This window comes from Protobothrops mucrosquamatus, unplaced genomic scaffold (assembly GCF_001527695.2).
Source record: "Protobothrops mucrosquamatus isolate PMUCROS unplaced genomic scaffold, P.Mucros_1.0 scaffold3369, whole genome shotgun sequence".
Classification (NCBI taxonomy): domain Eukaryota; kingdom Metazoa; phylum Chordata; class Lepidosauria; order Squamata; family Viperidae; genus Protobothrops; species Protobothrops mucrosquamatus.
Window position 1 is genome coordinate 49,900 of NW_015389354.1, and position 13,574 is coordinate 63,473.

A 13,574-nucleotide genomic window follows, 5' to 3' on the forward strand; every position below is an offset into this window, starting at 1 on the left:
GGCCGCGATCCGCTCCTGCTGCGCCCCCGTCGGGTCCCTGCGTTGCAGCCTCCCCTGCGCGCCGCGCGCCCTGCGCTCCGGAGCCGGGAGGGCGGCCCGTTTCGCGCGCCCTTCCCCTTCCTGTCTCCGGCCCGCCCGTCCGCCCGGCTGGCAGGCGGCTGGCTGGCTGGCTGGCGCCGCCCCCGGCCTCCCTGCCCGGCGGATCGCGGAGCCCGGCGGCGCCTCCACCGCGGCCCGGGGCCGACGGGCATGGTGCGCCATGGCTACCTGGAAGCGCGACGGGCGGCTGACGGCGCTGCAGCGGCTGGGCTGCGCCGGGCTGGCCGGGGCGGCGAGCCACAGCCTGACGGCCCCGATGGAGGTGCTCACCGTGCTGGGCCAGGTCGGGGCGCTGGCCGGGCGGCCGGGCGGCGGCCTCTGGCAGGCGGGGAGCCGGCTGTGCCGGGCCGAGGGGCCGGGCGCGCTCTGGAAGGGCAACCTGACCGCCTGCCTGCGCCTCCTGCCTTACAGCGCCGTGCAGCTCGCCTCCTACCGCCGGTAAGCCGCGAGGGAGAGGGAGGGACGGGCTAGGTGAGGGGGGGAAGGCAAGCGGTGATCCGGGTTTGTGTCCGGCGCCCGACCGGGTCGTGAAAACGAAGCAGCTGCCCCGGCCCGGCGCGCTCCGCTGGGTGAGCCCGAACCTGGCGTGGGAGGTTGCAGCGTCTTATGCCGTTTGGGGAGCAGAAGGGAAGGATCGGAATCATTTGAATCAGAATAGAGCTGGAAGGGACCTTGGAGGTCTTCTAGTCCATCACTCTGCTCAAGCAGGAGATCCTGTACCATTTCAGACAAATGGCCGTCCAGTCTCTTCTTAAAAGCCTCCAGTGATGAAGCACCCACAACTTCTGGAGGCCAGCTGTTCCACTGGTTAGTTGTCCTCAAGCTGTTAGGAAGTTTCTCCTTAATTCCAGGTTGCTTCTCTCCTTGATTAGTTAGGAAGTTTCTCCTTAATTCCAGGTTGCTTCTCTCCTTGATTAGTTATTCATATAGATAGGCGGTTCACCCCATATTAGGGAATGTGTAAACTTAAAACCATTAATTTGGCAACCGTTCAAAGCTACAGCATCACTAAAAAGAAATAACTTATGACCACTTAAAATTGTGGAAGCAACTCTGCAGTCATGTGATCAAAATTTAGGTCCTTGGCATATGCATATATGACGATTGCAGCATCTTGAGGTCATGTGACCAAAATTTGCAACCTTCCCAAGCTAATGAAGGAAGTCAGATTTACTTATGGACCTTGTAATTCACTTAACAACTGCAGTGATTTCAATTAGAATAGAATAGAACAGAACAGAACAGAACAGAACAGAACAGAACAGAACAGAACAGAACAGAATAGAATAGAATAGAATAGAATAGAATTTAAAAGAGAAGAGAAGAGAACAGAAGAGAAGAGAATACAGGAATGGAATAGAATAGAATAGAATAGAATAGAATAGAATAGAATAGAATAGAATAGAATAGAATAGAATGGACCTTGGAGGTCTTCTAGTCCAACCCCTGCTCTAGCAGGAGGCCTTATACCATTCCAGACAAGTGGCTGTCCAGTCTCTTCTTAAAAATCTCCACAACTTCTGGTGGCAAGCTGTTCCACTGGTTAATTGTCCTCCCTGTGAGGAAGTTTCTCCTTAATTCCAGGTTGCTTCTCTCCTTGATCCATTATTTCTGGCTAAATCCTTGGCTTCAAATATCTAGACCACCTAGATCTCCCCTGTTGCCTTCAAGAAAGATGATGGGAAACGACCAGCTAGCTGGACGGAGGGGTCAAGCAAGGGCCTCACTTGGAGTCCTTGCATAGCTGAAGCACTTGTTGAAGGAAAAATCTGGGGAAAAAATGACTTTTTCCTCTGTTGATCTCGCCTTAGATGTGTGATGTTGCTGATGGATGATCTGGGCCATATTTCCCAGTGGAACGCCATCGTGGCCGGGAGTCTGGCGGGAATGATGGCGGCTGTGGCAACCTATCCGACGGAGGTGGTCAAGACCCGGCTGATTGTGCAGAATCGCCTGGACCCTCCCTACAAAGGCATTCTTCATGCTTTATACATGATTTACCACCAGGAAGGAGCGTCTGCACTTTATCGGGGTGTTTCCTTGTCAGTATTAGGTATTTAAGTTTCCCCTCCTCAAATCGATTGATATTCTATTATCTTTCAAACTTGGCACTTTTTTAAGAGGTCTAGACTTCAACCCCCAGAATTCTGTAAGAGGTGTGTGCACACGCCATAAATAGTTCCTTCGGGATGATCTGTCCCTAACTTGGCACTTAAGATCTTCCAACCTTGTACCCATCACCTCTTCCAAGGACAGTCCAGTAACCAATAAAGGAGAATATTCGTAGTTCAAGGCTGAACTGTGGGGTCTTTCGGGCTCCCTGTTTGCTTGCAGATGTTTCATGGCCCAACTAGGTAACCCCTGTCCCCTCTAGACCAGAGATCCCCAATCCCTGGTTCGTGGACCGATACCGAGCTGTGGCATGCCAGCAACCACTCCACACAAACAAGCAAAGCCCCATCCATGGCATGCAGGCAGCACACAAAACCACGCACTTTCCGGTCCATGGAAAAAGCTTTCTCTACGGAACCGATCCCTGGTGCCCAAAAGGTTGGGGACCTCTGCTCTAGACCGATGTTGTTACCTAGTTGGGTCATGAAAGGTCTGCAAGTAAACAAACAAGTTCAAAAAGCACCAAAAAGCACCCCTCATTCCAATTTCTTCAATGCCCTCCATCTCATTTGCTCTGTTCCCCATCAACCTTATCAAGCTTACAGTAAATACTTTTTTTTACCGGAGAATATATTTCCAAATAGTTCCACAAATAAGTTTTTCCAGAAGTACGCAGCTTTCTAATTGTGGTAATTCAAGTTTTATCAGTCCAATTATAAGTGACATGGGACATTGCACTCCAGTATTAACTGGGATGGGCCAGGCTCGCCGAATATCGTGACGGCTTGATTATGTGCCTTCAAGTTGGTGATCTTAGTGATCACGTAGATTTTCTCCAGGATGATCTGTCCCTCACCTGGCCTTTCAGGTCTGCCCCATCCCTGCTGTGGCTGAGTCCATCCATCTTGCTGCTGGTTGTCCTCTTCTCGTCCGTTCCCCCTTTCCCACCCTTAGAGTCTTCTCCAGAGAGCTAGGCCAGTGGTGGCGAACCTATGGCACGGGTGCCAGAGGCGGCACTCAGAGCCCTCTCTGTGGGCACGCGCGTCGTCACTCCAGTCCTAGGCCTTCAGCTGGGTTTTATAAACCCTTTTTGCTTTAGGCGTCCGCCGCCGTGTGCAAAAAAACCCCCCAGGTTCAATCAATCAGTCAATTTCAACTTCTTGCGGGGGGGGGAAAAAGATCTTGCAAAGTTGGAATTGATTGATTGAACTTTTTAGTCCCACCCAGTCTGCCGTTACCACCGCAGCCACGCCCAGCCAATGCATAAGTGGGTTTTGGGTTGCAGTTTGGGCACTCGGTCTCTAAAAGGTTCACCATCACTGAGCTAGGCCTTCACAGATATTGTCCTAGTAGATCAATATTGATACCCTATGTCCCTGCCTCTGGGTATTCACTACCAAATCTACCTTGTTTGTCTTTGCTAACAGGTGCAATCCCCTTTTCCATTGCTTCCTTCCTTGTTTACACTCACCTGGATGAACTCTGGGGTCAACCCAGCCTTCCTTTCACACCAATGCAAAACTTCTTCAACGGCTGTCTGGCTGCTGCAGTGGCTCAAACCGCCTCTTTCCCCTTTGAAACAGTCAAGAGGAAAATGCAGGTAAATTCTACTTCAGGGACCTTTTCACCACACCTGCCAAGGTGTGCAGATTGACATCTGGTTGGGAATGGCAAGAGCGTTGCCTCGCTTTGGGAACTAACGCGATGTACATCCCCATCTTACAGGTAGAAGTTCTGTTTTTCCCTCTTTACGACCCAATGAGGTAGGCTGGGCTGAAAAAGGGACTGCCCCAAAAGCAGTATAGTTGTCATTTGCCAAGTTTGAAAAACAGGACAGCGTCTGCAAATGGAATTGACATTTTTTTTTATTGCAACAAGTCCACCTTTAATAGCACAAGTTTTTTCCCCCTTACTAAAAGAAGGAAATTAGCCTACTGATAGGTTTATCACCCATATTATCCTCCCGGCGAAAAAGTCTGCAAAATATTAGAAAGTTCTTTCTTGTCTCTTTTATTTATTCCCTTACAGAAATGGAGGGGGGGGAGGTTAGGAATGAAATAATCAAAGCCCCCAACCTCATTGCCTGCCCCCCTTTTCAGATTTAGCATAGGGCTGTGGGGGAAGAAACATTGCCTCTTTTGAACCACTAGGGGGCACCCTGCTGCTACTTAAATATTCACTTGGCTGGAAAATTCCCTTTTATTGCAGAATTTCCTTAAAGGACTCTATTAAATACAGATAGTCCTTGATTTACGACCGTAATTGGCAGCAAAACTTCCATCGCTAGGCAATGCAGTTTTAAAGTGAGCCATCACATGACTGCTGCACCCGATTTTATTATCTTTGGGGCTGCAAATCTGCTTTCCCCCATTGACTCTTGATTGACAAAGGTGACTTGAGAAAGTCACAAAGGGTGATCACATGACCCCAGTTGTCAAGAATACGCGCAGGTTGACAAGTGCCCAAAATTACAATCACGTGACCGCGGGAACATTGCAATGTAGGTGAGAACCTGTCATAAATCACTTTTTTCAGTGCCGTTGCAACTTCAAATGGCCACTAAGCCAATTATAGTCCTAAGTCGAGGACTGCCTGTTTGGTCTTGAAAATAAATTGTTTAGGAAACAGTCCATTTACTGGATCGTCGGTGGTATTCATCCCAATTTTATTCCTGCTTTGTTTCTTCCCTTCGTTGCTGATTGGCACGTTAAGAGAAATGCGAGATACAAAATTGGCTCCGTTTTATTTACATTTATTGCATTTCAAGCCTACTCTGTCTCTGAGAGCCCAAGGGCAGCTAGTCCTCAATATGTAAACTTAATGGAGCCCGTCCATTACGGTCGTGTGCCATGGTGATCATAAAATCATGGGGTCACGGGAGTAACCTGCTTTTATGACCTTTTTGTGACGGTCATTAAGCAAACCCAGGAACTTCCGGTTTTCAGGAAAACCATTGTAAAAATGCCTTCACAGGACCACAAAGGACAACTGTGATTGTGTAACTGCAAGGGAGCCCAACCATCCGAATTTCAGAATCCGGTTATAACTCCCTTTTGTCAAGTAGGTTATATCTTCGAACCGTCGCTAAGCGAAGATGGACAGCGATTAATATATATACGTTACTTATATATAAGGGTGTAGGTCTATAGTATACATATATGTTGTATATAGTATGTTTTAAATGTGTGTTATGTATCTGTACACTTTGAGAGCAAGCAACTAAATCTTATTTTTAATGTGTGCCGTTGTGCCACAGGAAAAAATGACAATAAAGGTTATCTAAACTAATCTAATCTAATACACATAGTCCTCGATTTATGACCACAACTGAGCCCAAAATTTCTGTTATTAAGTGAGGCATTTGTTAAGTGTGTTTTGCCCCGTTTTATGACCGTTCTTGCCATAGTTGTTCGGTGATAAGTTAGTAACCCAGTTGTTAGGCGAATCTGGCTTTCCCCCATTGATTTTGCTTGTCGGAAGGTCTCAAAGGGGGACTGCGTGACCTTGGGACACAGCCACGGTCATAAGTATGAACCAGTTGCAATGAAGAGAAGGACGAGGGGGGACATGATAGTAGCGTTCCAATATCTCAGGGGTTGCCACAAAGAAGAGGGAGTCAAGCCATTCTCCAAAGCGCCAGAAGGCAGGACAAGAAGCAACGGGTGGAAACTAATCAAGGAGAGAAGCAACCTAGAACTAAGGAGAAACTTCCTGACAGTTAGAACAATTAACCAGTGGAACAACCTGCCTCCAGAAGCGGTGAATGCTCCAACACTGGAAGTTTTTAAGAAGAAACTGGATAGCCCTTTGTCCGAAATGGTATAGGGTTTCCTGCCTGAGCAGGGGGTTGGACTACATGACCTCCAAGGTCCCTTCCAACTTTATTATTATTATTATTATTCTGTATCTGACTTTTGATCACAGGATTGTGGGGATACGACAAAGGCCGTAAGTGTGAAAAACGGTCATAAGTCCCTTTTTTTCAATGCCGTTGTCCCTTTGAACGGTCACTAAACGAACTGGGGTAAGCCGAGGACTGACTTGTAACAGCTGAAAGGGCAGACTGCATCTCCTATAAACAGGCATGTCGCCCACTCGGCTGGCAGCACCAGCTGAAGCTCTGCCCAGCGGATCATCTTTCCGTAAGCGAAACGTGAACACTCGCCAAGCTTGCAAATCAGAGTTGATCCTGCCTGAGTAAAGGGGATCATTTAGGCTTATCACCTCTGGAAGCTGTCTTTGCAGATTGATTTACGGCACCTAAGGTCAGAGTCAGACAGAGGAAACAGCTTTTATTTAAGTCCTCCACACGGGCATGCTTAAAATGTTCTCTCTGTAGCTCTTGGGTCTGTTGGCCTGTCAGCCTACTACACCCAGGCTCCGAATGGGAGAAGCATTGTGCTAGTATTATATATAAATCATATGTGCACAATCATGGCAGAGAACTTGGGGAAAGTCCGAAATATTAAAGGAGAATATTTGTAGCTCAGGATTGACATAAGGGGTCCTTGGTGGTCCCTGAGCTTGCTTCCTTTTTTGCAGATGTTTCATGACCCAACTAGGTAACATCATCAGTGCTAGAAGGAAGTGGGGTGTGTGGAGAGGAGGAAGAGGAGGACTGTGGGGGTCCTTGGTACCTTCTGAGCTAGCTCTTTTCCTTGCAGACATTTCATGACCCAAACTAGGCAACATCATCATTGCTATCGCTAGTCCTGATGATGTTGCCTAGTTTGGTCATGAAACGTCTACAGGAAAACAAACTAGCTCAGAGAGAACCAAGGACCCCTAAAGTCTGAACTAACACAGGTAGTCCTCAACAGTAAAGGTTGGGATGAAAAAGGTGTTTAGATCCATTCTCCTTCAGCATGAAAATGTAATCTTCCCATTTGAAATATCCTATTTTAAGGCCCTGCAAATAGAAAAGTAGCAGATCAGTGAACGGTGGGTCGTGCTAGTCTTCTACTTGCAAGGAGTTTTTAAGCACAAGAGTGTTGTTGTTTTTTAATATGATCTTTCACATCTGGAGTGGAACAACGCAGCAATTATTTTGCCTTTTGCATTATTTCTTGACCGTCCGGTTTGACTCTTCAGCTTCAGAAGATATTGTTGATATCTTCAAAGCTTCGTGCAGCCTGCTCTCTGAAGTTGAAAAATGTGGAAAGGAAATGAGGTCAGCCCTTCACAGCTTAACTTGCAAGTTTTGGCATTTTTTAATGTCTCAAAAACATCAAAACACATTTGTTTGGGAACCAGGCCAGAGACAAGCGATTCAAAATTATTTGTCTAGTACTGTATACCGAGGCTGTGTTGGTTAGAGTAACAATCCCTGGGTTAAACCCAAGGTTTTACAGTTGCTAAAACCAGAAATCATTCAACACACAATATTGGCCCATATGGGGGGAAAATGTAGTCCAAATCTCCGAGATTAAATATGCCACCGACAGTCCTCGTTTAGCGACTCCCTCGTACAGCGGCTGTTCGCAGTCACAGTAGGGATGAAAAAGGAACTTTGCAAACAATCCTCACATTTATGACCTTCAGAGGTCTGCAAAGCAAAGGATAGCTGAAGCAAGAGGGGAAGCCCAGTTGCAGTTCCACTTAGCGACCGGCTTGCTGATCCAGTTGCGGTCGTTAAATGAGGACTACTGAAAGTGCAGTATTTGAAAATTCAGACACCAGCTGTCCTTCTGAGAGCTATTCCAAAGCCAGTCTGTTCTTCGGTGACATTTTGATGGCGTAAGATAGATCCTGGCACGTGAACGATCAAGAGTTGCAGAAAAATGGATCTCTCGTATTTTAAATCACAGGTAGTCCTCGACTTACAACAGTTCATTTAGTGACCGTTCGAAGTTACAGCGGCGCTGAAAAAAAGCGACTTATGACTGTTTCTCACAGTTCACGACCGTTACAGCATCCCCATGATCACATGAGTAAAATGTAGACGCTAGGCAACTGGCATGTACTTAGGACGGTTGCAGTGTCCCAGGGTCACCAAGTCCCCTTTTACGACCGTCTGACAAGCCACGTCAATGGGGAAGCCAGATTCACTTAACAACTGTGTTACTAGCTTATTCACTGAACAAACTGAGGCAAAAACATGGTAAAACGGAGCAAAACTCACTTAGCAAATGTCCCACTTAGTAGCCACAGACAATTTGGGCTCAATCGTGGTCGTAAGTCGAGGATTTCCCTGTGGCCGATGTAACTGCTTTAAAAGCCTTCTCTCTCTTCTCTTCCCGAGCAGGCTCAAAGCCCCTGCCTCCCTTCTTCTGGGGGGGTCGATGTCCATTTTGCCGGTGTGATAGATTGCTTTAAACAGACGGTGAAAAACAAAGGAGTCCTCGCTCTCTGGAATGGACTAACTGCCAATTTACTCAGGGTAAGCCTTCCTGCGCAGTTCCACTGGAAAGTAATCTTGCTGTTCCATTAATAACAACAACAACAATAAAGTTGGAAGGGACATAGGAGGTCATCTAGTCCAACCCCCTGCTCAGGCAGGAAACTCTATACTATTTCCAACAAATGGCTGTCCAGTCTCTTCTTAAAAACTTCCAGTGTTGGAGGAGGGACGGAGGGAGGGAGGGAGGAAGGAAGGAAGGAAAGAAGGAAGGATAACAGAATAACAGTTGGCAGGAACCTTGGAGGTCATCTAGTCCAACCCCCTGCTCAGGCAGGAAACCCTATACTATTTCTGACAAATAGTTGTCCAGTCTCTTCTTAAAAACTTCCAGTGTTGGAGGAGGGACGGAGGGAGGGAGGGAGGGAGGGAGGAAGGAAGGAAGGAAGGATAACAGAATAACAGAGTTGGAAGGGACCTTGGAGGTCTTCTAGTCCAACCCCCTGTTCAGGCAGGAAACCCCATACCATTTCAGACAAAAGGTTGTCCAGTCTCTTAAAAACTTCCAGTGTTGGAGCATTCATAGCTTCTGGAGGCAGGTTGTTCCACTGGTTAGGTAATTGTTCTTCATTTACAGATAGTCCCTGTCTTAAAAGCATTCGTTTGGTGGCTGTTCAAAGCAAAAAAAAAAAGTGACTTATGACCGTTTTTCACACTTAACGACAGTTGCAGCATTCCCATGGTCACGTGATCAAAATTCGGCCGCTTGGCAACCGGCCTGCATTTAGGACAGTGACCAAAATTACAAAAGCACCGAAAAAAAGGGACTTACAGCCATTTTTGAAATGTATGGCCATTGCAGCATCCTAATGATCACGTGATCAAAATTTGACGCTTGGCAACTGACTCGTATTTACGACGGTCGCGTGTATGGGGCAAAGCTTACTTAACAACAGAAATTTGTGGTCGTAAGTCGAGGATTACCTGTACTATCTTATCTTCTTTTCAGTTGTTCTTTTTTTAAAAAATAAAATGCTGAATTGTTATCCAGCTTAAACAAAGAGACCGTTTTTGCAACATTGTCAATAGATATACTTTTCTCTTATAAAGTTTTAGAGAGACACAGCAGAAACAAAATATCTCCTTAAAAAAAAAAAGTAAGCAAGTATACAAGCCCCACCAGTTAAAAAGGTGTTGTGGCTAGTTAAAATTTGCCATTCCTGCCCGGTTACATCCGAGTAGACCCCTTTGTGTGCACGCTGCAAAAACAGCACCCCTCCAGTGAATGAAATAAAATGTTAATCGCAGGATCTTAACTATTAAAGACTTGAGTGTTTTCCCAGACTGACATCCTAGGGATAAAATGGTGTCTCGGTCAAAAAATAATAATAATGAAGATTTAAATTTTGAAAGTAATTTTAGCTTTTGTGTTTATTTACCCAGATCGTCCCTTACTTTGGGATCATGTTCAGCACTTTTGAATTCTGTAAGCGGGTCTGCCTGTACCGGAATGGTTACACCGATTCCCCTTTACGCTACGCCCTTACTCCCGGTGTAGACCAGAGTTTACAACCTCAGGAACTGCAAGACATAAAGCTCCTTGGACGTAGAAACTTCTAAGCCTCTGGATGCATTTTTGAATGCAGCTTCTCACTGAGATTCAAAGCCAGCTATCTTGTCTTCCATGGAATTGCTGCCAGAGGCCCCAAACTCAAGGAAATGGGACATAATTTCCTTATTTAAGATGGTCTGCGCAACTGGACAGCCTCCCAAGCTGATAAAATCCATCCACTCTCATTTATTGCCAACTATTGAACTGTGGTGCTGTCTAAGCTTGGTTGTTTTCTTGCGGACGTTTCATTGCCCAACTAGGTAACAACATCAGTGCTGGAGGGAGAGTGGGGTTTGCTTTCTCAAATATATATACTGCTCAGAATAATAAAGGGAACGCAAACCCCTTCAGTTCCATGTTAAAATGTTCCCTTTATTTTTTTGAGCAGTATATATATGTATATAACCTGAGAACAAATTTCACTCCCTTCCAGCATGATGATGCTACCTAGTTGGGTCATGAAACATCTGCAAGAAAACAACGAAGCTCAGAGAGCACCAGGGATCCCACAGTCCTCCTCCTCTTCCTCCTCTCCACTCCCTTCTAGCACTGATGATGCTACCTAGTTGGGTCCTGAAACATCTGCAAGAAAACAACCAAGCTCAGAGAGCACCAGGGACCCCCCACTTCAACCCTGAGTTACAAACATTCCAACTATTGAACTATTGATTGGAATGGTATCGCCATTTTGGTCTCCTAACTTACGAACTCTTAAAAACTCCGTTCCTTTTCCAGTGCAGCCTGATCCGTCACAGCATAATAATGAATCTCAGATCAGCAATGTGTGAAATCGTCATTCGTCACAGGATCGTCGGAAAGGAGAACCAGGGGCCAATGCGACACAATCTCCTATCCTGAAGATGGGAATCCCATGGGGACTTTTTGAAGTACAGCCCTCCTCTTAGAAGTGGGATTGCGTACGTGAGGAGGAAGAGGAGGAGGATGCTAAAAAGAGATCCTTCTCCACATCAAAATCCCCCCCCCCGGCCATAGAAAGCTAGCTGATGGAGATCCGATTAGAGATGTCCCTGACATGCTGACTTTCCACGGGGAATGAATTTTAATAGGGTGGTTGAACGTTTAATTCCTGAAAAACGGCAACCCCCCTCCCCATCTACCTATTCCGAAATGGAACAGTCCAAGAAGGGCTGTAGTACGTGCTGCTTGGGTTCTGCTGGAGTCTCCCCGTGAACTGTAGTCTTAGATGTCCCCAAGGTGCTTTTTCAAGAGGCAAATGGACTTCCTTGATTTTCTTTGATTTTCTTCTTCAAAGAAAAACAAGAAAGTCCAAGCTCTGAGCTTCAACTTCAGAGCTGAAGAAGCTTCTGGGATGAGAAGCAAAACGTCTTCAAAGAAAAGCAAGGCCCAGTTGTCTCTTGTGAAAAAGCACCTTTGGAACAACCCTGACCTGGAGGACGGCGAATCTCCATGAACATATATTCTTAGTTCTCCCTTTTTTTTTAGATCCCCCAAAAGCTTGCAAATGAGCAGCAGTGACCAAATGTACAGGAAAGTTCCCTCTCTCCTAATCTTGAAATTTAATATGCCAGCACAGTTCTTTCTCTTCCTTGTTATTTTAGATACCAACCTAAAGTCATGAGTCTGTTAACAATTGCTCTAAAATTCCTAGCAATAATGGGTTTTTAATGGGTTTTCTTGCTGTATACTTGATACTGAACTTATTAAACAGGAGAACAAGTGACTGTGGCTTAAAAGTCTCGTGGTCAGGTGGTTTGTGCATATTAATAAACCAGCCGATGGTCCCATTGCCTTAACCTAGTGAAGTCAGAATAACAAGAGTTGGAAGGGACCTTGGAGGTCTTCTAGTCCAACCCCCTGCTCAAGCAGGAGACCTTATGCCACTTTAGACAGATGGCTGTCCAGTTTCTTCTTAAAAGCCTCCAGGGATGGAGCAACTATAACGGATGGTGGATAGCTTATGGGTATTAAAATGACGGCAATAAATGCATTATGGAAATGACAATCGCAAAGCAAATATAAGGAATATATGCAGGCAAATTATGCAGTCGCCTTGGGCCAGGTTTTTCAAAGTGAACGGATCAAGTTCCTTGAGAGACCACGGGAAAAAGCGGGGGAAAAAATAATCAGTTTAGAAAGAGGCATCAATAGCAATTTTTTAAAGGGACTCTCACCCCCGGCAAGTCACTTAGAGAAAAATTCTGGGAGTTGTCTAGGTCCTTTTATTTATTTATTTGTTTGTTTGTTTAAACACCGGTGGCACCATTGCTAGGAGTCCAAAACTAACACGAAGAGCACAAATTTCTCGGAAGATTCTCCAGTGTCCAGTTAAGTCGGATGCGAAATGGCTTAATCCTGTTGATGAAAGCGACAAAAAAAAAATTTAAAAAGCAAAAATTTGTAATTAAAAACAGTTATTATTATGGGGCATGGATTGCATGATTCAGGTAAGATGCTAGTTGCTAGCAGCTCTCAACAAAGCCACGGCTCAGGATATTTCTCTTATGTGAATGTCAAAAGAAAATGTAAGCCATCAGCTGCCCTGCTTTTGTGCGGATTTTGGGAACCCAAGGAAAATAAGGGGGTTTTTTTTGGGTGGGGTGGGGTGGAGACAAAGTCTTACCATTTAAAAACTCTCCCAGCCAGGGTTGGGGCCAGAGGGATGCCTGGCAGATCTCAAGATCTTTAGAAGATCCACTGCACGGGCCAGGGGGCCATCATTCCTAATTAAGGCCAAAAGTTGGGCCAAATTTCTCCATGTCCCTCACCTCTTCCAGGCCAGGATGGGGGACAAGGACGTACCTTGTCCCAGAGCATCCAAGTCCTAGGAAGCCTTCCAACCTGGCCACCGCAAGGGACTGCGACACAAATGGGATGCTGTGTTGAACTCAACCTGGTTTGTTTATGGATCACTAAGCAAAACCAGCCACAGCCCAGAAAGAAAACTTTGAGATGGTAATAGACGCGGCATGATTAAAAGCCTGCTCCCCTGCCTCCCCACCACCCATCCTTTTAAAGCAGTGGTTCTCAATCTGTGGGTCGGGACCCCATTTGGGGTCAATCGACCATTTCACGGGGGTCGCCAAGCAAGGCTGTCCGCCATTTTTTTTGTCCGCCATTTTTCCCCCTTTTCCGGCGGGTGCCTTACCTCCCTTGGGCTGGGCCAGCTGGTGGTCAGCCTGCTCCGTCTCTGCCGCTTGCCAGCTACGCCTCGGCCGGCGCAGGGGGCGGAACCAGCGCTCCCGGGCAGGGAAAGTCCTCGACTTACGACCGGTTGGGTAGTCCTCGACTTACGACCGGTTTAGTCCTTGACTTACGACCGGTTGGGGTCGCGGCATTAAAAAGGTTGAGAACCACTGTTTTAAAGCATAAGCTCAGGGCTGCATCTGGGGCAGGGGCTGCAAATTGCAACCCCTGCAATGCCAGGCAATGGCG

General features: G+C 46.4%; 1 protein-coding gene across 1 annotated transcript; it reads left to right on the top strand.

Annotated features, from left to right (window-relative positions):
• Positions 1 to 259: 259 nt before the first annotated feature.
• Positions 260 to 10,168, top strand: SLC25A43 (solute carrier family 25 member 43). The gene is made up of 5 exons (XM_015826902.1): positions 260 to 537; positions 1,911 to 2,152; positions 3,639 to 3,811; positions 8,456 to 8,590; positions 9,992 to 10,168. Exons 1-5 carry the CDS (start codon positions 260 to 262, stop codon positions 10,166 to 10,168), a joined length of 1,005 nt encoding a protein of 334 aa, XP_015682388.1.
• Positions 10,169 to 13,574: the final 3,406 nt, after the last annotated feature.